We start from the raw sequence: 24504 nt of genomic DNA, 5'->3' as shown, positions 1-24504 counted from the left end.
CGCCGCCGGCTGCGGGGAGCCTCCATCCCGGCGGCGGGCAGCGCCGCGCCGGGATCGGGACGGCGGACGGCCGGCTCTCGAAGCGACGCAGGGCAGGGGGCGGAGGGGGGCGACGACAAGGGGACTCACCCGGGCTCGGCGGGACGGAGCTGGGGCCGCCGCTGCCGCCGCCTGGAGGTGGGGCGGTCAGGTCGTTCTGGCTCTCGGGGGGCCGGGGGACGCAGCACCCGCCGCCAGGGAGAAGCGTCGAGGCTGTGCCGGAGCGGACGGGGGCTGCCGGAGGAAGATGGTGCGCCTGGGGAAACAACAGCCTCCTCTCCCCCGCCTCTCCCCGGCGCGGGCGGTCTGCTCGCCTTTGATTGCGAGGCGAGGGCATCCTGCCCCCGCCGCTCCCCCCTCCCGGGATGGTTACATACAAAGGCTGCTTTCCAGGAACTTTCCAGGAACCGCATCATGTGACAGGACCCGCTCCGGCGCCTCCGCCGCGATCGCGGCCAGCCGGGGCCGACGCACCGAGCCGCCGCCCCTGTCACGCCGGGGCAGCGGTCGCCGAACGCTGCCCCGCGGCCCCCCCGCCTCCTTCTCCTCCGCCCGCGGAGCCACGGGCGACGCGCAGGTCAGTGCCCGGGGCTGCGGAGGGACCGGACCGGGCCGTGCGGGCCGCCCCGCGGGGCACGGCGGGACCCCTGAGGGAACGGGGCGAGCGCGGGAGCGCAGCCGCCCGTCCCGGGCCGGAGGGGCGAGGGGCGCCCGGCCCGCCCGGCGCCAGCAGCCGCGGGCACCTGAGCGCGGCGGCGGGGCCCGCCCGCGGGGCCGGGAGCGCGGCGGGGGCCGGTGCCAGGAGCTCTGTGCCAGGGACTTGCGGCGGCCGAAGCTCCTGGGACACCCCACCCTGGTCTCCACCCCCCTTCACCCTCCGGCTCTAAATACCTCGTTGCTACAAACAGGCATTGCCCGCCGATGCGCGCGCCGATTTCCTCCCCCTCCCCCCCCACACCTTGTTTTTTAATTGTTATTATTTTTTTTTTTAATAACCATGAAGCTGGTTTTCAGCATAAAGATGGTTGATTGCGCCGTGGGTGCTGCTCGGTAACCAGCCACCTCTCGCCGCTGCCCAGGCGGACCCGAGCCGACTTTAGAAAGAGACACACACACAGTGGGAAAAAAAAAAAAAAAAAAAGGAAAGAAAAGAGAGGAAACAAAGCAAAAGTGGCCGTAATAGTCTCACCCCAGCCCTTGGCTGCAGGTCAGGGCTCCCTACAAATCGCACGGGGATATCTGGGAGGGAGAATTGACGCAAGAAGGATTAAGTCTTTTTAAAGATTTCAGGAAAGAATCCCAAACCTTTAAAATAATAAAAGTCAGTATCTTTTAAAATCGGGGCGGGAGGGGGGAGGGAGCCTTTGTTATCAGAGGGGTAAATGAATATGTATTAGGCTGGACTGTCTGGCTGAGGGAGCGGAGCAGCTCCCCTGCACAGAGAAAGCTCCCAGACTTAGACGCTGCCTTGGGTCGCACTCTCCAGCAACGTCTGAAATGCAACGTTTCTTAAAAAGAAAAAAAAATAATAAAAGGACTGAGGAAGGATTACAAGTCCTGAAGGATTTTGTAACAGCTATTGCTTACAATTCTTAAGCATCAGAGGATAAGAGAATTAAGAGTTATCTTAAAAATTAAGTTTGTTTAGTGATTAAGTAAATTCATGGAGAAAAAAAAAATCTACTTTGTTAAGTGAAATATTGGCCAATATGATTTCATCTGTTTGTAATACCAGGGTGCTTTTGAATTTAATTTATTCGGTTTATGAAAAAAAGGTGGTTTTAATCACTGGCAGCAGCACAGATTTAAAATGAGGTTTGAGAAACAAACACGGGCTTTCTTAAGCATTCTCAGAAATGGTTTAAAACAATTTAGGTCTTGAAGGTCATTCTTGTTCCTGTTTTTGTCTGTGAAGTTCAGATAGCCTCAGATCTAGCCTCCAGTGATGACTGTGGAATTCCCACTAAATTTTTTTCGTTGTATTGATGTGAACAGGGGAGAGAATGGGTTTGTGCCCCTAGAAATTGAGTTGACAGTTCAGCTAGCTATGACATGAGATCTTGCAAAAAAACTCCATTACTATTTCAGAATGGCACTGACTTCACTATGTTCAGAAGAAACAATTAAAAATTAATACAGATCTATTTTTATTACTAAAATAATTCTGTATATGTAGGCACACAGCTTTTGATCAAAAAGTATGTATGTTCTGATATCATAGTGTTCAAATTAAGGCTATTTCTTTGAAGTTCACTAATGCATCTTGGAGAAAAGGAATACATCTTGTCTAGATGAAAAGCTGCTTTTTTACAGCTTTGCTGTAGTTCTCTTTTCCTATGTTATTTTATTAATGAGATTTTTATGTGGATAGTATCTCAAGACTTCCTTTGCTTCTGCTGTTTATTCGTCACTTGAAGTCATAATAATTTGTTTCTAAAACCACAGCTGGCTGCTATAAAGGCAGAGGGAGGAAGACCACGATTTATGTGGTGAATGAGAAAAAAAAACAGAAGAATGTAATAAATGTTTGTTACTTAAAACTTCAGATATTGTTGTGAAAAAGGTAGTATAAGTATTAAATAGGCAGTATATCAGTAGGATATTTCCTAAACAGAGTTCTGTGGATTTTTTTTTCAGGATAACTTAATTTCTCTTAAAAATAGCACTGAATACCTGATAAATGTACAAGAGTAATGAAATTCAAACTTAAAAACTGCAAATCTATCTTTAAATGACAATTCTGGCACCTGATAGGAGTGCTCTGGTTTACAGTTACCTTTATTCTCTGGCTTGAGACATCTGAAAGTGCTATAGGCTCGGTGTATTTTACTGTTTCTTCCAACAATATTAGTTGCTCTTTTTCTCCTCTGTCTGTATGAGGCTTCCACACAGTCACAGGAGAGAAAAGAAATAGTTGTAAGGGTAAGAAAAGGTGACTAAATGAAATTACTTTTGGGACTATGAGCCATATGTAGTGCATGAAACTACTTAAAGCTACTTTTTAGGTTTTTGGCACTGGGATATTTAATACAGGTTTGGTCTGCCTGAAGAATTTTACTTTATAAAAATGAGAATGGAGTAGGAGAAAGATATGAAATGGAGAAAGAGAAAAGAAGGAGCAGACTCAGAAAACTTAGTTTTCCAAAATAGGGTTTTTTTAATCTGCCATGTAACAAACAGTAATGCTTCTAAACAGTCACTAATACAAAAACTATATACGGGTGAGGATTTAAAAATTTTATGTACAATTCAAACCAAATCTTTTATTTATTTTTAATCTGTGTGTTTTGAGGTAGCATTTATAGAAGAAATATTGCTGTACATATATAAATCTGAAAGCTTCTGAGCCAGTTTTAGAGGCATATCATCCAACTGGAGATGAAAGGCACCAGTTGGTGCCTATTTTTGAGGCACCTATTGATAGATGAAAGGCACATATTTTTCACCTATTTAGGTGCTTATTTTTGAGGCACCTAAATAGATGAAAGGCACCTATTTTTTTTTCCAGATTCTGCTATTCATAAATGTTGGTTCTGACTGTCTGTTCTGACTATATATCATCCATATAGTATATATTTTTAATGAAGTTTTGTATTAGTAGTGAAAATATGAACATTAAGGGTTCTTGAAAATCACAAACAGAATATATTGTTTCTGATGCATTCAAATGCATATGCTCAAGACAGGGAAGGATGAGTGAATTTATTTTTTATTTTTCCTTTAGGCAAAAATCCCTTTAATGAACAAGGAAGAAGGCAACAACGTTTTTACAGTCCTGAGAAGTGCCTGTTACTAGAAATGATTTTCACTTTGTTCCTGAAAAGTATGCCAAGTTTACTGGTGAGCTGGTACGCTGATTTATTTATGTAATATGCAAGCGGGGGGGAGGGGGGGGGCGGTAATGTGTTTTTGACTCAGCCGATTTTGCTAAATTTGTTCTGATTCACTGAAAAGATTTACTTATTTATTAAGATAGATTTACCTACCTACCTGGAAGAATACAAGGGCCTTTCCTTGCTCTCTTCATCCTTAACTTCTCAAAGATGCAGCACAGAATATCTATTATCCATGGCATACCATTTGGCCACTTGAAATATCTTTCGGTTAAAAGGACAGCTATTGCTTATCACATAGGTTTACTTACTGAACGTATTTTGACAACTGTTTACCTTAACTAGTCTAAATAACAGTGTACAGCTGCCATGGTTTCTCTGTCCTGGGATTGCAGTCTGGTTCTTGAGCAGAGAAATATGAATATTGAGCCTTTAGCTCCAGCAAATTGGAATGAGTTAATTGTAACTACACAGCACAAGAAAGGTCTGCAATGTGAACTCTTTGAGGATTTCTCACTTAGCAGCTAGAGAAAGGTTTGCTTATTTCACAAAGAGTTCTTAAAACATTATAAATAAAACATAGAGAAAACAAATATTTCAGTGTATGGGATCACCCTGCTCTTTCCAGCTGCTTGAGGAACAGAATGTTTTGATGAAATAGATTAAGATTTATACCAAACAGTTTTACTCTTTACTAGCTGCCACCTTATTTCCTGCCATTTTTATCTATTCACATGTGAATGCTTTGCTTTTCTTAATATACGTTTAGTAAAGAAGAATAATAAAATAATTCAGTGAATAATTTCTGTAAAACAGGGGTGCTCTAAAAGGAATCCAGCACCTGGGATTTAAAAGCAAACATCAAAAGATGTAAGAGAGTAATGCTTTGAAATAACATCCAGATTCTTTTATTTCAGAGACAGTTGATAAAAAGAAGGATCATTCCCTTTGGTTCAGTGGATAGGCAGACAGATAACTACGGTCAAGCATGAAACTGACCATAAAAAGATGGCATTTAAGTCCATTTCTCATCTCATCCTGTGCTATCTACTATCTAAAAGTAAAGGCCTAACCTGCATTGTGTAAGAGGTTACCTAGCCACTTGGAATCTTCAATGAAAATAATTAAGTGTAGTGCTTGCTTAGTTTCTACAATTTACTGTTTACAATTTAAGGTAAAACTGAAATAACATAAAAATACTTTGATAGGCATGTAAAGGAAAAGTAGGACGTGGTGACACAGGGTACTAAGTATAAAAAAACAATGATAATTTACACAGCAGTTTTTACTTTATGCTGTGTTAGGCTTCTTTATAAACAGCAGAATTCTGGTCTGTCACTGTGTTATTTTGTGAATTATCAAGTTTCACTCTGACTAAAATTAGCCAAATATTGCTGAAAGCAATAATAATAACTTGTAAATATACATGCTTTGATAGCATTTCCTTCCTATTCATGCTTCTTTCTTATGAAAAAGGTAGAAAAAAAGACTGCTGGATAGGACCACTTTTGATACAGTCTTCAAACAACTACTAGGAGAATATTTGATATGGATTTTTATATTCAGATTATAGCATAAAATGCTGTGACTGTAATAATCATTTACCTTGTTTTTTTAGCTGAGAAAGAGCATATAGGTATATATATGCACTACACCTAAACACACACATGTTCAGAACCATGCTCCTTGGGGTTTTGGATTTTTAGAGAAACATACATTCTTGGGTTTGGTTTTTTTTTTTTTTTAATCCTAGAGATAGCACAGCTGAAAGCACTGTGAAATCTTGCATTCTTTTCCTAGATGCTGCCAGAAAAAACAAGCCTTTTATGCTTGAGGAGGCTTGAGATGTTTTTCTGCCAGTTGCGAGTCCTGTGCCTCAAAGTAAAAGAGAGCAAGTAATGTCTGTGAAAAAAGTTTTCCTGACAGGCAGCATGAAGGCAGCTCTCCTATGCTTTGCCAATCCATAAGTAATAAAGTTCCTTTGTTGGCAGAGAGTCAATTTTGAAACTAATAAGGAAAACTAAAACAGGTGATGCAGTGCCTATCTCTAAAGGGGAGATTTTTGAGTGAAAAGTAAAGTGAAGTAGAAACTGGGTTATGTGTCTCTGAATAAAACGGCCTCCCATCAGAAAAAGATTAATTTTAAATCACTGTTCTAGTTCTTATATTAAGGATAGTTTAATTCACCCAGAGCTATTTGGCCTTGAGGATGAATTCCTACAATTAAGTGTTTATGATTGAAAGTGCTGCCATGGAGAGCAGACAGATGAATATCATTTTAGGAGTACTGTGAATCATTAAATGAGTTGTAGAACCTTTTTTTGGGCATAAGCCACTTTTAAATTTCAGGCTAAAGCTATAATAGACTTCAGCATAAGGCCTGATGTGTTACTGTACTTAGGAGTTTGAATAACAGGATAATCAACATTTACTAATGTATTTATATAACCTTAAACTTCTTACAGTTAATTGAAAATACGTTTCCTGTTGTATGTGAATATGCTGCTGGGTTCAAATACATTTTTCAGATTAGTGCATTGAGTGTTAGTGTCAGGTAATGAACTTAACCTGCCTCTGACGTGTTGGCTTCTTTTGGCTCAAGATAGGCATGGCTGCTTTCCCTGCTTCAGTATAGAGGCTGGATGTGGAATGTCATACAAACCTGGACAGATGACAAGAAAACAGCGCTAGCTGCCAACTACCATCTCTCTGTTTGTCAGGATTAGTGCTTGCTTTTTGTCAGGATGACTCAACACATAGTCCTGTATCTGACTGGCATATTGGAAGGATGTAACCTGAAATACTGGCCAGACAAGCTGGCAGTTTTAAGGATCAGGAGAGGAAACACACATAGGGCTACTCTTTCTGGTTAAGGAAAGAGCATTGGTCCGCATCTCACCTTTTCTTGGCACAGCCTGTCCATTTCCAGAATCACTTGCTCCTCCTGTAGGCAGTCTTTCCAGGTATGTGGAAATTAAAGCACAAACAGTAGTGGACAAAATTGGACGGGCTGCTTGAAGTATTATCTCTCCCTGTACTGTACCCAAAACCATCCTGTGGCTCTGTCAGAGCTCTGCCTGCAGCAGGGAAGAGAAATTAACTCGTGCATCTCCTCCTTAAGAACTTCAACTTTCAGACTGGTGTTCTAAGGACAACCCCAGTTTCAGTGTGGCTTCAAGACTGCCATCAATAAGGAGCAGCCTTGTGAGCTGTTTGGTCATGAGGTGGCAATTCTGTCCTGAGGTGGGGTGAATGGCTTGGGGGGAGAGTAATAACTCCTTCAGCCATCTGATTTTAAACCCTTACCATATGTGACTTGAAGTCCTTAGATGCCCTCTACTGCTATATACTAGAATTAACAGATGGCTCTGTGTAACCAAATTCAGATTTGCTTAAGTTTGTTATTCTCTTTGTCCTTATAAATGAACAGAGAAAGGGAAATAATATCCATAATTATTACAAAACATGCAAAGCATTTTATAATGTGTGAGTTTGGGCTAGACATATTTTCTGACTTTCAGTGCCACTGCCCTACATTTCAAAATTTAGCACTAATTTTAGTAGTCTCTTCAGAGCTCATTTCTCTGATAATTTATCCCTCTGTGAATAAATGTGATCTGGAAAGATGCCTGAGGCACAGCAGAATTTTTCCCCAGCATTTAATGCCACATGATGCTAGACAGAAGGAAGCTGCAAAACTTGCTGCTGTAGATCAGCCTTTGTTCTGGTGAGGAAGGAAAGGATGCATTTATCCATCGGACATATCTTTTGCGTAAAACAGAGCAGCAGGTGAGAGTGTACCTAAAATGGAACAAGAATGAAATGTCTCTCCTGTCTTTGCCAGGTTTTGTGTGCTGGCAGGCACAAAGCAATCCTAAAGTCAAACAAAACTAATCTGGGAGGAAATCACTCCCCAGGCTCTTATGAACCAAGTGGTTCTGAGGTGCTTGAACTGTAGCTGTGTTTGGTATGTCAACTCCTTTTCCTTCTATAAGGAAAAGCCAACAAAACAATCCCACCTTTACTTCCCTGTCCCAGGTTCCTATTGCTGATTTGAATGAGTGGGTTTGGGCCAAATTAGCAGCCACATTTTGTGTAAATTTTTAAACATGCCTTACCTTTCCTGCGGAGAGAAATTATTTCTTTCTACTCTAGGTGTTTGCTGGTGATGCTACAAATAGAAGCAAGACTGGCAGGAAGGAGCATGAGCTTTCCAGTGGAACATGTGACAGCAGGGACCTGCTCCAGGTAAATGGAGGACATGCAGCAGGGCCTCTGCCAGGCCAGTAAAAAGCTTGAGTTCATGAAGGGTGCAAATTGCACGCTGTGCTTTCTTTTCCCTCCAGCACCAGTCCTCTATTATCAGGCACACTGGTGTAGAATGTGCTGCTTACATTTCTCAGGAGCTTTTATATTTTTTTCAGAACATAATCTCTAACATAAGTCCATAGCAAAATCTTATTGTCAATGGGGGCTTTGTTCTGGGAGACTGTTTTTGAAAATGCCAGGTTATCAGCTAGCCATTGCACAAAAGACTGAAACAGGAATTTGTTCATATGCCTTTGCTTCAGCATATTTATTCCTTCAACCTGTCCCCCTACTTTCTCCAAGAAATACAGAGAGCTCTTCAAGTCCTTCTGGCAGGTGGGCTATATAATGTTATGGTGGCAAACCTGGAAAGCTTTACCAGTTCATACCACGCAATAATGTGGTTCATTGCATGTATTTTTGTTAGATCCCAAATTTCCCAGTTTCTTTAAGGGCATTTCAATTTTTCAGTGGCTTTTTTTCTTCCCCTACCCATCAGGGAGTGAAATCATGAGTCCAAAGAATGTAAATAGCAGCTGTTTCTACTCAATTTGCATTCATATGCTTAGTACTTAAAAATAGCTTATTTCTAGAGGCTTTCACAATCTATTCAAAATTTCTTCTTAGTCAGAGGTACTTGTGAGATGTTATTGAAATCCCTTTGCACTGGCTGATCAAAACGGCATAGCAACAACAATGAAATTCTTCAAATGACTGATCAGTTCTGTAGCTTCTGAGCTAATTCAGCAATTGACTGAAGTGTATCTTTTAATCTCCTTGGACATTTTAAGATCAGTTCCTTGGGCTGCTCTACCTGCTCTAAGGGGGCAAAATATGCCAGGTGAGGAGATGAATGGTTAAAAAAAATCTATGCTAAACTGGTAGTGTATTTCTAGCAAAATTAATTTATTATACAAATGCAGCTGAACAGGGAAAAAACCAAACAAAAACAACACCTGGCAAGGTATTTAAAGGGAACAGCTTATTTGCCAGTGTTACAGATCTTTGAATAAACAAAACCCTTATGCCCTGGGAAGAACTGAAAAACAGCCCTTTGGTTCTTAGACTACTATTTTCTTTTGTTGATGTTTCATGAACCCTAAAGAGGATACACATTTGTATTCATTAGTGCCTAAAGGAAGATTTTAAGAATTATGTCCAATTACTGTAGGGTTCTTTCCTCCAAGAAACTTTGGAAACATTTCACCTCATTATTTTGACAAGTGTCTCAACTTGAACCATTTCTTCAGATTTCTTTGATCCTCTGAAGACTGCAAATTACAGAACAATGACATTTAGTGACCTTTGGTATGGGTCATGTATTCTAATGTTGACTGTGTAAGAAGATGCTTGCTCCTAAATGCAGATTTTGTCTGGTATTACAGAAATGCACTTTCTTTTCTGCATATTTGTTTATTCAGAAGAAAAATCCTTTTATTTTTACAGGAGTTGCAATTGGGGCATCTCTGAACGGGAGATGCTGGACTGGTGACTGAAATTGTTTAGAAAAAACTATATGTGTGAGTATGTACAAGCCTGTACTAGACTCGTTTAGACTTGGTACTCTGAGCAGACAAAGTTAATCTAAGATCAGGTAATCTTTAAAAATGCTGGGGGTTTGCACTACCTGATTCCAGAGAGCAACTTTGTATTTCTTAATTAAATAGAATGTCCCTGATGTCAAGAAGGACTTATACTGGGAACATAAGAGGAATATATATGGCTTATATTCATACTAGATCCTACAGAGCAGAGTCGCATATTCACAGCCCACAGTGCTCCTTGGACTCCTTCTGGTACCACTCTAGAACCAACATGCAATTCTGATTTTTATGTGTTATCTTCCAGTTTGAAGTTTGTGAAATGGTGTGAACCTGACCACAGCCTGTGAGAAGGGTGCTTCCCTAGCGTCAGCCAGGTACGTGTTGCACATTCCGGGATGTGGTAAGCTGAGGGCGCAGCCAGCTTGGCTGGTTTAGAAGAGCATGTCTTGTGAAGCCAAGCAAGATGTGACCTTGGGAGTGCTGCTTGGTGCTGTCCCTGCAGCAGTGGGAAGCCAGGAGGGTTTGTGGAGGTGTGGGAGCAGCAGCAGGGGCCTGAGCTTTGCTTCCAGACTGCCACAGTAACAGCGTGCCCAGAGGGATCCTGAACGTGTCTCTCTGTTGCCAGCACCACCTGGGTGTGGTGAAGCCCAGGGTCCTGGTTTCACCTGCCAGAGTTACACAGGCATTTTCACTGTAGAATAAATGCAGCACTGGTAAAGAAACACAAGGCTTTTCCTGCATGATTTCCACAATGTCGTAAGTTACAATCTTGGTCATATCGAAACAAAACACTCACCCAGTTCTAACAATTCAAGCTTTTGTCCCTGGACTGGACAGGGCCTGGCTAGGCACTGTGAAGGTACTAACCATTGCTGCTCTTTTCTTCACAGCTCATGGTGTCACCTTTCAGCCTTAACAGTGGCTCTCTGGGTTCACTTCAGATCTTTCTCAAACAAATATGGCCATATAAAGCCAGTGAATTGTAAACCCATGCGGCCAAAACTACAGCATGTTTCTTTCAGTATTTTAATATAAATATATGCTCTAGAAAGGCAATTACTCTGTCATTTTTCTGACCTCCACTTATGATGAATTTTCCATTAATTTTATTTGCTCTGTGCTTCTACTCGGTATAGGAAATCCTTTTTTCTTAATCTAGTTCTCAATTTTGTGGAACTTGCTACCACTCCGTTACTCCATCACTAAGACCAGGGTTTTACCTGTAGGAAAAATGGCATGGGGGAAAGGGAATTCTGGAAACATCTATTACTGAAAAATGACAAATGAACCTATACTGAAACTATCAGTATTAAAAATTACAAAATAAATTTTAAAAAGGATATGAAGCCTTATGTTACTTATAACAACCAAACAAATGTTAACTAATTAAAGGTCAAGGAAATCTTATTCCTAGCATTTGTTTATTATTCAATAAAAATCAGCCATTTGTCTTAACTAAAGCAAAGGTGAAGACCACTCCTGCAGCACAGCTCTGATGCAGTGTAATTCCTACAGATGCTGGCTTTAGAAAAACAGTACTTAGCATACTATTTGTTTATACAAATCAAACACATTTGAAAGAGAAACTAGCAGTTTTTAAGACAAGAAACCTCAGCAGTGTTTAAAAAACTTGGTGCTAATGACTAGGATTGTTTAAGAAACACTAATCTTTGCATTAAACTATTAAGCTCTGTTTTGTTACCATTAGTGAATAGGAAATACATGTTTGTACAGGAGGGTCATGCTTCAATAGTTTAATCTTTTACTTAGGTTATTTTTTTATTCAGCATGGTAATGGCTTAGTGCAATAACTTTTCACTGTTCTTTTAATTTTTCTCTGTAACTTTCATGGTCAAAATTTTATTAGTTTTAGCAGGAGAGATGCTAAAAAGAGTTCTTAGAGAATTTTTTAATCATCTCACATTTTGCTGGTAGGGGGATTCTTTTGCTGAGTAATTAAACTTTGGTAGCAGTCAAAACTGGTACTATTTAAAAGGTAAACTGCCTCTGACCTGACACTGTTTTTCATCTTGACAATTAGTAAAGCTGAATATAAGCACAACTTTTTCTGTATTTATGTTTGATAAAGTTGGCAAAGCTTCTTAGTTCTATTGGCTGTGCCAAAATCTTGTGTTGTCTCTATACAACGAGAAACTTTGTGATACATACACCTACATCGTGACCTTTAAAAAAGTGGCATGCAGGACCATAAACTTCTACTCCTCCAGAAGCCATAAGATGCAAAATTGCTAACCAAACATGCTATTAGTTCATGCAGCTTCCACATACTTCCCACTGTCTGATCTGCAGTGTTCCAACAGCTGTAGTTATACACAGTAGAACATTTTATATCAATTGTATTTAAAGTTCCAGATAATTCCATGCAAATTGCCCAGTACATCATAATTCATTATGTTTGTTTTTGTAGAAGTACCTAAAGGTAACAGTTGAACTATTAGCCTCATTTTATAAAAGGTGTCAGAAAGATACATGAATTTCTTATGTATCTTATTTCTCCAAACAGCTTATTATTTTTAGCATTGCAGGCAAGGTGAGATTAAAATCTTATACACAGCATACATTTACAAATTAAATGTGTGTGAATTACTCTATATAGAAAATTAAGAGCTCCTATATACACACTACATACTATTGAAGGCTAGCAGAAACACCAAAAATTGTTTTATCTGAATTTTAACAGTATTTTGCATAGCTGTGCTGCTAAATTTTAAAAAATAGTAATAAAAAAAGAGAAAGGCCCCTACATATATTTAAAAATCTAATTTTCATCTTCCCTTCACGGAAAAGGAAAACGCATCTCCAGAGAACAATTGTGTGACCAATAAAATGTTAAAATAAGATCAACTGCCTTGTGCATGTACTTTTCTGTGCCGACTGACCATAAGGGGGGCCTGTGAAGATTAATTCAAGTTTAAATGCCTAATTAGTATATGTCTCAATCTTGGAGATAATCCCAAATTTTATGTATCATATGTACACAATTTGTTCCTTTATACTGGTGTCTAGTGGGTTTGCTCTAGATCAATTTTGTCTATATTGTAGCATTAAAATAAAATACACATCATCTATTAAGGATGAGGAATACAGCCTACATCTATTTTATGTCTCCATTTGATAACTTTGTATTGGCTTTGAGGATGGAATGAGCATGTGAGAAGTTACAGCAGAGAAGCTGCTAAAATTCACAGACTAGAGAAACTGCGAAATGCAGTGCTGGCTTTAACAAGCAGTTGGTACTGTGACTTATAATGACCTGCCACAATGATTTATTGTGGTACAGCAGAATTTGGACATGACAGATGAAGTTCAGACCTATTATAACAGCAGCAAGAGAGAAGTTTCCTATGGAACTTAAAAGCTGGAGGGATGGGGAGGGAGGGAAAGGTGGGTGGGCAGATGGGCAGGCAGGTAACTGCTGCCTTCACGGCAATCATGGGGAAGTGAAACGAAGTCATGACACTTGTCACATGGGTCACATTACTGCTCCACTGTCGGCTCTTTTTTTCCCCAGACTGCGATGGTGGAGCTTTTTTTTGGTCTCTCAGAGACCCTACAAATGTTAAAGCAAACAGGCAAAAAACCTTTGATCCCTTAAGTGCAAGCCCTTTGGGAGCTCCTTTTGCCGCAGTACTCCCGGGTGTCGCCAAGGGAGCACGGCCGCCTCCCGGGGCCGAAGCTGCGCGCAGAGCCCGGCCCCGCTCCGGCCCGGGCGCTGCTGCCTCCCGGTGGTGCCACAGCCGGCACACGGCGCCCGCGCCGCACACCGAAGGGAAAACGCCGTCTTACGAGCATCCGTTTTGTTTTAATCTGGGAGAATTACAGGAGAGGAAAGAATTCTTTTCACTAAGGCACCAAGATTAATTGAACTGCGATTTACATGGTCCGAATTCCTGTTCGGGAGCACTGGAACAGGCTGCCAAAGGTTGTGGAGTTTTCTCCTCTGTAGACATTCCAAACGTACCTGGCTGTGTTCCTGTCACCTGCTGCAGGTGACCTTGCTGTAGCACTAGTGTTGGACAACATGATCTCCAGAGGTCCCTTCCAAACCTAGCAATTCGGCGATTCTGTGAATTAAGGGCAGTATTTTTGATATGTGACTGAAACAGAGTTTTCTAATGGCATGCAGGGCAAGCAAGGCCTGAGGAGACTTTTAGTGAGACATTTAAAAACCAAAAATCCCTCAGTAAGATGTACCCAACTGTCTACGATCCACAGCAACAAGCCTCAGATGCTCTGGAGCTCAATAGCTACGAGATACAAAACAAATGGCTAACTGCCCAAACTTGGATACAAAGTGCCAGAGCAGACTTAACATTGCGAATTTTATGCAACTTAAGTTTTCAATTACAAAGAACAAGGGCAACAGAAAACAGAATTCCCAAACTAACTTTCAATTTTTTTTTTTTTGCATAGAAGTGGAACATTAATCAAGTGGATGAGTACTGAATTCCAAGTTTTCAAGAGAAGCAAAGAAAGTTGTTTGAGACCTAGAAAACCAAAAAGAGAGCTTCAGATTACTGTCAGAGTAGTATTTTAATTGTGTCATGCCTCGAGAAAAAATATTTAGTAAAATAAAACACAGTAAGACTGAAAGCAGCATCCCAATGCAGGGAAAGAGTTTAAAACATCAATGTTATGAATTAGTAACAAAAGGGCACAGGGTACATGTAGTGACCATGTGTTTTAGACAGTTTCCAGCCACTGGTCAGAAGAGGAGGTACTTTAAAGATAGCAGCCAAGCACATAATAGATTTTTAGCTCTCAAAATGCCTGAAAAGCATCCAAAAATGTTTGGGAAACATTGTGAAAGCCAGTATTTCTACAGTGATTGTGGATGTTTGACAGGAAAGAACAGACAAATAGCATAACAGAAGGTTATGACTATAAAGATTTCTCTGTAAAGCAAAATTTCTTAGCAGCATTAGGCAGCAGTAAGCAGAAATATGGGAAAAAGAATGGGGGAAAATAATTTTAAGTTTAAATGAGTCCAAGGATATCTCTTCTTACACTGAAGTCAACTGGTGATAAATTAGGTCTCAGCCTTCCAAAAATAAAAGGGACTCAATTTTATGCATTGGAACGTAAAACACTGCATGAGATGTAAGCCCACTTAGACACCAGAGTCCTCACAAGGCACCACAAATTGATGAAAATACCAAAAACTGTTGTACTACAAATTGCTACAGTCTATTTAAAAAGTTATATTCCAGGCAGAAAAAGCCACTATTATGTTAATGCAATTGAACTTGCAGAGTTAAGCAGCCATCCTTCACAGAGACCCCACAGACAACAGCAGACTTATGTGAGCAACACACCATTAATAAGGAGGCAAAATCACTTGGCTCATGTTGGCTTGAGCATGGACTCCGATATCTTATAAGCACAACAGAGTCAAGGAGCAAAACTATTTAATGCTCTGCCATGATAAACCATTATCAGCTAGCAAAAGTCCAGCATTTGGAGTTAAAAATGCACTGGCACTAGTTTTCTGTAAAAATTTTCACAAGTATTTAAAGGCAGCCTTTTTACACACATCCAACATTGCTTTTTTCATAAATAAAGGATGTTCAAGGGAATAAAGGTTATTCAGTAGTATCTTTAGAAACTAACAGTTTCTCAACATGTCAACTGAGAAGATGAGTGGTACTCGACTTCCAACAAAATCTGCAGAAAACACACGCTGGCAAAACGACACTAGACTAACAGAAGAAACAAACCCCTTCCTAGATTATCCAAATTGCTTTGGAAGGGAAATACAATAAAAATATATGATGGACATGAGATAATTATTTTCTGATTATTTAAAAAGCTCTCCTAAGAAGGCTTTGTGAAGTCACTGGCATCTCTGCAGCAGCATAATGTTCCAAGGTAGGCCTTTCTATTAGAGGGCTGATGCCTAAAACTGTAGACTGAACAAAGGTTTTTTTTTTTCCTTTTCCTGAAGGAAAAAAATGCTACATGATAGAATATTACAAGAGGAAGAACATTTAAGCACTACAAAATTCTAAAGCAATGAAGTAGAATCAGACCAAACTCTTACTGTGATACAGCTATTCCAATTTAGGTATGAACACAGCATCCTCACTGAATGGTAGTTGGAGTGGGATTAAACAAACAACCCCGCCCACCCATGAACCACAAATGCACACAGAAGTTCTCAGATATCTCAGAATGCTGGATGATTTAGAAGAGTAAGTTACTGTGTCTTGGATGCTAAAAATTAAAAAAAAGTTAGCCAGTTTTCCATACACAATAGGCTTAAATACAATCACTTGGCTGATGTAGAATTATATATGGAACCAGGTATCTCACAAATGTAACAGAAGAAGAAAAACTTTGTTTTCACAAATACCTTATACAATATTTTTCATAAATACTATTTCATTAATACTTCAATATTCAAGCTCACCTTACTAGATTCCTAAAAGAATAAAAAAATACTATCCCACTCAAAACCACCAAACCCTAACATGTCCATTTCTAGACTTCCCACTTTGACACAAGACTTGTGTGGATTCACTTGATCAGTGATAAGCCTGCGACCTCTTGAATTTAATCAGAGCACTCCATCCCTATTACATCCTAATCTAAGACTAGTCCATTTGCTGACCAGGAATGGACAACTGCCTTCACTGACTCCGTGTTTTTTCAGTGCTGTTTTGTTACTTCTAGTAGAAAATAACAGTCAAATCAACTTAAGCATGTTCTATTATAACCAAACATGTCACCTGCTGTAACTTTTATTTCCAATCAAAATTACAACAAAGTCCGGGTGAACAAGAAGTTATCTTTGTTATCGGTCTTTAGGAGGATTAGGATTCCTGCGTCTTCTATGATACCTAAAAGAAAAAAGAAACATTGCAGTGAGTGCAAGCTGTGGACAGCCTTTATTTTTGTGGTATTTCTGCCCCCAGTGAGTGATCTGAGGTTACACAAGGAAGTGATACACAAGCACAATCCATCACCACTCGTTAGATGTCATCTCTGTTGTTTGTGGAGTTACATAATGCTACTCATTTCTATTGCTATATCTGCTACAAGTACGCAATAATCCAATCAGTTCTACAGCTGAATAGACACAAAGGCTGCTGTTTATTCTTAATCCTTTGTGTGAAGTTAATTTTATTACATGGTCAGCCTTGCCTTTGGCTAAAATGATTGCTATAGAACAAAGATGTTCAAAAGAGCTGTGCCAGACTGTGTGTTAAATAGTGTAATATTTTGCAGCAAAACTAAAAACCAAATTCTTCTTAACAAATAATGATCCATACTTTCCTCATAATTATGCATGCTAGACAAGGCAGATCCTGTCTGATCTTCATCAAAGTGACATCTGCCCTTTAGTAATAAAAGTCCTATCTTTCCATTTCTTATATCTACTCCCAAAACACATTAATTAAAAAATTTTCTGTGGACAACAACAACAACAAATTTCCTCTATTATGTCTCCATAGCTATAACAGATCTTGAAAGATGGCATAACATGGAGTGGAAGGGTGTAACACAAACCAGAATGCTGCTTGTTTACATTTATATACCTGAATGTCCAGAGTTCCTCTTTAAGCTCGGTCATGTATATGTGCACCTCTCCTCCTCCTCCATTTCTGAATTTAAGGCACACCAAAGAGCACTTTTCACCATTCCAAATGAAAAACTTCTACTACTCCTAAGTCTGAGAATCATCTTATTGAGGTTGCTAAGCAATAGGCAATGCATGTTTCCAAGCTGTATTTGGTTATGTCCACTGAGGGTATTTTACATACTAGATTCTGCTATGAAACTTAGTAAATGACTCAAAGCAGTAGCTAACTGGATGTATGAGAAATTTCTACACTGTCACATATTTTACAGAAAAAAAGTGGTAAAGTCTATCAAAGGAGCAGTGTTAAAAAAACCCCTCTCATTAAATATAGTCTTCCATTCACCCAACACTGCATGGAAAATTTTATGCAGCAGCCCAAATGCTAGAGGTAACTTGTCTGACATGACTTATCCTAGGTTGAATCTGGTCATTAAATTATTCCTGTATTTCCGTTTACTTCCAAAAGGAACAAACAAATTGAAAAGAAAATACTTACTGTCCCACAGGATACCAGCGATGTTTTGTTGTGTAAAACATTTTGCTGAGCTCTTCAATTGTAGGACCTCTACTGTTCTTTAGTTCCTTTTCATTCAATCTAGATTTTAAAACTTGATCAAGGTTTTCTTCTTTATTATTCACTGGATCTGGCCGTGGTACGGGCTAGCAAAACAGTAATGTATATGTATGTCCTGTTTCTCCTTGTTTTATTTAATTGAGAAAGTAAAAAAGCCAAGCTACATAAGAGTAATCTGTAATGCTATTTAATAGCTGAAACAAAAAAAATACTAAAAAATACTAAAAAATACCTGCAATTGCACTGGCTGTTTATTGTCCCCACCTTCCCACCCTGAATGAAACCATACCACTGTGGAGCAGATGTCTAGACACATCTATTTACCCTAGATTCTACAGCTGATGACCCTACCCCTAAAACCAGCATTCCTGTAGTCATTATTGCAGATCTTGATCTTACAATTCACTAGCTGAATCATCAGCTTCAGTTCTACTAACACAGAAGTACACCATTCCCAGTCAGAATTTTAGCAACCATCATCATTGCTAAAAATCTTTTAGAGGACATTGACCTTTGAGAAGATTGTCAATTCCTAATTTTTTATGCAACAGGTAAGACCAAGTTGTTTGCTTTCAATTGGAAACATAACTACTACCACTATTACAAATATTTTCCCTTGTTTTAGCCTTTTACCTGTTTTTTCTTGAGATATGTGCAAGTGACAGATTTAAAAATTCTGCTATGTAATTTGCAGGCTAAAATGCTTTAGGTTTAAATGGAGAATTTTCACATTGGGTATTTCAGCAACACAGCTGCCAGCTGCAGTGTTTTCCTAGCACATGAGAACTGGAAATTCAAACAAAAAAGTGTACACTAGAAAAAATTTATCCAGGTGTTAAACCACAACAATAGATTTATTTTCATCAATGTAAAAAATACATTGAAAGTACCATTGATAGATAAAAATCAATATTTAAAGTTCTTTGTGGCTTTTATTAACTCAATGCTGAATGGAATTTAAAAGTTTGAGTTGAAAACAGTAGCCAGCAGTATTTTTTGGTATTCTCTTAGGCAGCAGGACATGTGAGCCATAATCTGCATTCCAATTACCCTCTCTGAGTAGTACCTTGTAGACAGACACTATTTTCTCTGTAGTGCACAAGTGTTTTACTGCCTTTTTTAATTCTACTAGAGCTTCTGTGTGGTGTGATACCTGAGTTTTTCTCACTCTGCAACCTTCCCTGAATTCAACTAAGAGTAAATTCCTTCCTTGTGGCAGCAGCTATATTCATGAGGCATTACTTCACATATGTGCTGATCATGCACTAAAAAGTATTTCAAATTGAAAAAGATGCTCTAAAGACTCAAACCTATGAATTACTAAATGCCCTCACAATAGTAAGATATATAAATCTGCACACTTGGACATACTTTTGTATGCTCATATGGAATCTCAAGCGAAGGGTGGTAGCAGACAATTGTCTTCAAATCGGATGTCACTGCAAGTTCCACTTTGCTATAAAAATAAAACAACCTCGTAACTTTCAGAAGTACTGAACAACTGAGCAGCCCGAGTCCCAAATGCAGGTTTCGATCCTGCATTTATGAATCCTTAATCTTCTATAAAATAAGGGTCATAAATACTTGATCCTAACCTCCAATTTTTTATTTCCTCAGTCATCTTCCTTCTTTGATGGAGAGGAAAAAGGGCTAAAAAAATTATTAAAACAGCTGGAAATATGAGTTGGAAAAAAATCTTAAACACTTAAATAGTGGCATATAAAACTCTAAACAGATGGGGATAATGATCTCTAGGACAGCATAGCTTTATAAAATGTATGGCATCTGTAATGAAATAACAGGAAACAAAACTCTATTTGGGGTTCCAAATTTTCTATTACATAAAAATTGCTGAACAATAAGTCCTACTGAGAGTTTCATTGTGAGAATATAACTTTTCTCACCTTCCTTCCCATGACTTACTTAGCTTCCTAAAACTCTGGATGAATGAATTCAGTGTTTCTCACTACATTTGTATCATCTTTTCCCATTTCTACACAAGTTTTCCATGCAGCAGCACAAAAATACCTGGACCTTGTCTTAACAACAAGCGTCAAAGGAAATGACTAAGCTAATTTTGCTCTTCCACAAACAAAACTGCAGGGACATGTTTAAAAGAATTCCTGCTGGCCTTTCATTACATTGAAACATTAAGTTCACAATCATTACTATCACAGACAGCACTTCAGCTGAAATTATTATCTATATCCAGTATTGGCAATAAATGGGTTTGATACTATTATATGGCGACTTCAGGACAGAGAGAGAGAGTAGCCCTGGAATAAATATTACATGAAAAAGCCACACATCAAAGCATGTTTACATACCAATTGTAGTCTTCAGGGAGAATTGAGTATGTAGATTTATGGGAAGCATGATACACAGCTCCATCTGCAATAAAAACCCAAGTAAAGAACTTGATGTAGAAACAAGCAGAGCAGTGCCCAATTAAGAATGTTTATACTTTCAATTCTCATTCTGTTTCAAGTCTTAATCAGGGATTATAATCATATCCAGTTTTAGGTTAACATAACCCAAATACTGTCTAAATAGAAGTTCATTTTAGTACACAGCTTTCTAGCAGTGCAATCAAAAAAACCACAGTATGCAGGCAGCCTGTTTTTGCTTGTTCTCTTTTTATGTTAAGTAATGAGATTTTACTATAGCCTTTTCTAAGTCTGAAAAAATAAATTTATATCTTCAATGATAATCAGTGGTAAGAGGGTAGTATTTACAAGCTAATCAATAAATTTGGGGAGCATACAATTCGGACCATTAAGGTTTTAAAAGCACAAAAAAAAGGAAAAACAAATAAAGATATCTTTTAGATTACTGTTAGAATAGAGCACAGACTAACAGACTTGATTATGTTCAAATAGAAAAATCATTTCCATGTTTCTATTACTTTAAACAGTACAAGAAAGAGGTTCTCTAGGAAGAAATTTTAATATAGGACTTGACAATTTCATCACCACTTACTCTGCAGTGGGAACTGCTTATAGGTTGCTGCTGAACGCATCCAAAGGAGGCTGGACCATGCAGTTCTAAGTGACATTGCCATGGTGACAGCAGAGGAAACCAGTCCTGGACAAGATGGAACTCAAAGAACTTTTTCTCTGCAGAACAGCTTCTGAAAGAAACCAGTTTTGTAACTACTCATGATACAGAAGACTTAAACATTTCTTGAATATCTTAAGAAAAAAACACTGTGCAACATAATTCTTCTTTGTCAACTGTTTAAAAGTTCTTATCACTTAAGATAATGGTACCTGTCTCCTTAACAGTCAAAAGTAGCACAAGACTTTATTTACTGAGAGGGAATCTTTGAAGGTTCAAATTAAAAAAAAATATTCCATGCCTGTGCCTTCTCACAGGCTTTTCTACTGGTACTCACCCACCTAAAATTTGCATCTTTCCTTCTGCACACCCCATAATATTACTCATGAAATAGTATTTTCTGGTTAATAATGTAAATATCATCACCCAGTACAAAAATAGAAACATTTATAGACTACACTTGCTGTAGTTAAAAAGCTCTCTAAATGCAGTTATCAGTTTCATCCATCTCGGCAATACACCTGAAAACTCAGAAACACCATTAAGAATACCTTAAATGTTACCCAGAATTTCACAGAAGCAAAAAGACACCTTATGTTTTCACTGTCTACCGAAAAAAAAATAAATTGCTTTAAATAGAAACTTATAATGAAACCTAGAAAAACGTAACTGGAAACATTTTAAGGACATACCACATTAAAAAAAAAAAAAAAAAAAAAAAAAAAAAAAAAAAAAAAGGCAAGAATCTTTTAAAAGTACTCCATATTTTGGGCTTCAAAACATCACCAGAAATGTGCATTTTCCAATTACAACACATAATAATTCAGCATTCTTTTTATCTGTGCCAATGCTGCTGAAGTTAGGGGAACACCAACACCTACAGAGCTGCTTATAACTTGCCCTCAGAAGCTCATTAACAAAAAGGGTGCGTGGAACGCGGCGGATCTCGGTCCAAGGACAGGGGTCAGCCCGTTCCCACCCCACTGCGAGGACCGCTCCGGTTTAAACGGGAACAGTCCCATCCCTGAGGCAGCGCCCGGGAAACGCGTGTGCCAGCAAGACGCGGGAACATCAAACCTGCGGCTTAGACCTGAAGGAGATACTGAGCACTACAAAGAAAGTCCCTAATCCGCCAAAGCAAGCAGAGGAGTACCCGCCAGAAAAGCCCCGAGTGTGCCGCACAGGCTCACCGCTCCGCAGCACGCAGTCCCGCCGGCCCCGCCCGCCGCCCCGCGCAGCCCGCGGGCGGAAGCGGCGGCGCGCGCCCGTTCCGGCTCCGGCGGCGGCGCGGCCCGCGGCATGCCGGGACTCGTAGTGCGGCGGCTCGGGGCACCGGCACCGCTCCCCTCCGCCCTCCGCGCCGCTCCGGCGCCGGCCACGAGCCTGAGGCGTCCCACGGGCATAGGGATGGAGGAAGGGCCGGTCCGGGGGGGCAAGCGGACACACAAACACAGATTCACGGATTCAGGTTGGAAAAGACCTCTGAGATCATCCAGTCCAATGTTTGACCCATCTACACCTTGACACCTAGGCCATGGCAGTTGAACACCTCCTGTGATGGTCACTCTACCATCTTCCCTGTGGAGCCAGTTCCAATGTTTAACAGTTGTTCTTGGGGGGAATTTCTCATGATGTCCAACCTGAACCTCCCCTGCCTTGAGGCCACTTCCTCTTGCACTGTTGTCCACAAGAACCCAGATTCGTTACCTGGTGTGCAGCAAGCTAATAATTGGCCACTGTGGACAACACTGACACGGGTTGTCCAACCCCCACTTTATTACAACCTCTTTTCAGGTAGTTGTAGAGAATGAAAAGGCCTCCCTGAGCCTCCTCCAGGCTAAACGCCCCCAGCTCCCTCAGCCACTCCTCTTGGTCAAACTGACTGCTCACTCTGGTGGGCCCTGTGCTGGGAGAGTTTTGGGAGCTCAAACCCACACAAGAGGCACTGAGGCTACCTCGGCATTGGCAGCAGCTGTTCTGCTGAGGGAGAGGGCACAACACCCCAGCAACAGGCAGCAGTGCACCTGCTGGTCCTGGGAATGTGCCAACATGCCATATGTTATAAATTGAGACACGACAATTGACTGTGTCTTTATCCAATTGGCAATTTATTAATTAATTATAGCAAGCGGATAATAAGCAAAGCACAGCGCTGAGCGACGGGAGTCTCCGCTCCACCAACTGCCGCGCCCAATGTCTGTGTTTCCCATCTTTTATACAGTTTCTCTTCCGGGTACGTGTTCCTAAAGTCCTTCTCTGTGCATGTGTGTCGTGTTGCTAGGGGATCTTTCTTCTGCCTCCCGGTGGTCGTGGGATGAAGGCCCGAAGTCTTCCTCTTCTTGTCCTTTTGACCTGCAGCACTCTTGTGTCCTTCTAAGGCATCTCTGTATGACTTCCTGGGAAAAACTACTGAGACTGGGAAAACTGCTGAGACTGATAGCTGAGTTAATGTAAACCCTTTGTGCTTGCGTAAGTGGTTTCACAATCCCTTGTACTCACATCCTGGTTTGCGAAGAAACACATTTCTCACACCATAGTCTTATATTAGCTGCAAAATAATCCCCTCTAATCCCATAATTCAAAGGGACATCTCTAACATTATTGGTTATTTCACAAGCTTGCAAGCATAGCCTGCTTGCTTTCCAGGTTTCCAGATGCTGCTGGCTGCAGCATCTTCCTCTGTTCAGCCAGTTAGCTCTTCACAGTACTTGTGTCATGGTTTGACACGGAAAGAGAATTTTTTCTGGGAGGAAGAGGTCAATTTAGATATTGACCAATTGAAAGTAGACACGCCTCTGAGAACACAGAGGGGTTGAAAGCAGAATTCCCAGGGGAACTCGCTCTCTTTGGTTCTGGTTAGCGTGCAGTGCAGACCTCCCCTGCCCAGCCACGAGCTGGGTGGGGGAGGGGAAGCCCCATGGCCTGAAAGGTAGGTCCCAAGGGTGGTGGAAGGACTGGAACCGGGCTGGCCCCTGCAGATGGAAGGGTGGAAGAAATCTGGGATGTCTCCATTTCCCCCCCAGAGTTCCTCTCCCGAGAGGGAGAGAGAAAGCCGCGAGGAAGGAGGAGCAGGGGGAGCTGCAAGGTGCCCAGTTGTGTGGGAGTTGCTGGATGTCCGGGCATCGAGCCATCTTGGGACTTTGGACTTTTAACCCTTCCTTGAGAAATGAAAGCTTTGTGAATTTTCCTTTCCCCTCCTCGGTTTGAAAGAGAGGAAGAGGGACACCTTGGACCCTGGGATGGGATGTTGGAAGGAGGAATTCTGGATGGGAGGGGGACAAGGAGTGGCTTTTGGCTGGATTTTTCCGTGTTAGCCACAACCTGAACCAATCTTCTCCTTCAAGAGGGACTGTGTTTTGGGAGGATGCCAGTGAGTCAAGAGACCTGCTTCAGCTGGGAAAAAAGACAAAATTGGAGTGAACAGAGAAAAGGTTAGGGGGTTTGTGGTGGCGCCCCCTGTCCTGGAAAGGAAAGAGAAGAGAAGAAGATCTCTGTTCTTGAGCCCTCGGCCCCAGGGGAAAATGGGGGGGGACTGTGGTCCCAAAC

The 24504-nt window shown here is 40.6% G+C and overlaps 2 protein-coding genes across 9 annotated transcripts; one reads left to right on the top strand and one right to left on the bottom strand.

The window, feature by feature from the left end:
* Window positions 1-154: 154 nt before the first annotated feature.
* On the top strand, window positions 155-12589 carry LOC110469320 (uncharacterized). The gene is made up of 5 exons (XM_085570244.1): window positions 155-620; window positions 3764-3887; window positions 8028-8120; window positions 9627-9700; window positions 10029-12589. Exons 1-4 carry the CDS (start codon window positions 287-289, stop codon window positions 9670-9672), a joined length of 597 nt encoding a protein of 198 aa, XP_085426370.1. The 5' UTR covers window positions 155-286; the 3' UTR covers window positions 9673-9700; window positions 10029-12589.
* Window positions 12590-14120: 1531 nt separating this feature from the next.
* MRPL42 (mitochondrial ribosomal protein L42) lies at window positions 14121-22205 on the bottom strand. 8 transcript variants are annotated; one of them, XR_014952309.1, is made up of 7 exons: window positions 22112-22205; window positions 20881-21031; window positions 20229-20292; window positions 19273-19357; window positions 17824-17987; window positions 16474-16584; window positions 14121-14232 (listed from the first exon to the last, which is right to left on the bottom strand). XR_014952309.1 is itself a non-coding variant. In XM_031507603.3 (6 exons), the coding sequence occupies exons 2-6, from the start codon at window positions 20960-20962 to the stop codon at window positions 16539-16541; spliced, it is 441 nt and encodes a 146-aa protein (XP_031363463.2). In that variant the 5' UTR covers window positions 20963-21031; window positions 22112-22205; the 3' UTR covers window positions 16450-16538. The 8 variants fall into 8 exon arrangements, 4 of the variants coding, with proteins under 4 accessions (XP_031363463.2, XP_031363470.2, XP_021383664.2 ...); XR_014952311.1 differs by having other exon boundaries at window positions 20881-21028; XR_002465227.2 differs by having other exon boundaries at window positions 22149-22205.
* Between the last annotated feature and the right edge of the window lie 2299 nt (window positions 22206-24504).

The sequence above is a fragment of the Lonchura striata genome, chromosome 1A (genome assembly GCF_050655825.1).
Source record: "Lonchura striata isolate lonStrDom1 chromosome 1A, ASM5065582v1, whole genome shotgun sequence".
Taxonomy (NCBI): Eukaryota; Metazoa; Chordata; class Aves; order Passeriformes; family Estrildidae; genus Lonchura; species Lonchura striata.
The sequence above is the reverse complement of the archived record's forward strand: the minus strand, read 5'-3'. Positions and strand labels throughout refer to the sequence as shown.

What these genes read in the sequence shown, in the direction of transcription:
- LOC110469320 (XM_085570244.1), top strand. Translation starts at nt 287, where the DNA reads ATGGTGCGCCTGGGGAAACAACAGCCTCCTCTCCCCCGCCTCTCCCCG. An exon ending in CACGGGCGACGCGCAGGTCA is followed by an intron (nt 621 to 3,763) that starts GTGCCCGGGGCT and finishes TTTTTCCTTTAG; the next exon opens with GCAAAAATCCCTTTAATGAA. An exon ending in CCAAGTTTACTGGTGAGCTG is followed by an intron (nt 3,888 to 8,027) that starts GTACGCTGATTT and finishes TTTCTACTCTAG; the next exon opens with GTGTTTGCTGGTGATGCTAC.
- MRPL42 (XM_031507603.3), bottom strand. Translation starts at nt 20,962, where the DNA reads ATGGCAATGTCACTTAGAACTGCATGGTCCAGCCTCCTTTGGATGCGT. An exon ending in TAAGCAGTTCCCACTGCAGA is followed by an intron (nt 20,293 to 20,880) that starts GTAAGTGGTGAT and finishes TTTTTATTGCAG; the next exon opens with ATGGAGCTGTGTATCATGCT. An exon ending in TTCCATATGAGCATACAAAA is followed by an intron (nt 17,988 to 19,272) that starts GTATGTCCAAGT and finishes CTGTTTTGCTAG; the next exon opens with CCCGTACCACGGCCAGATCC.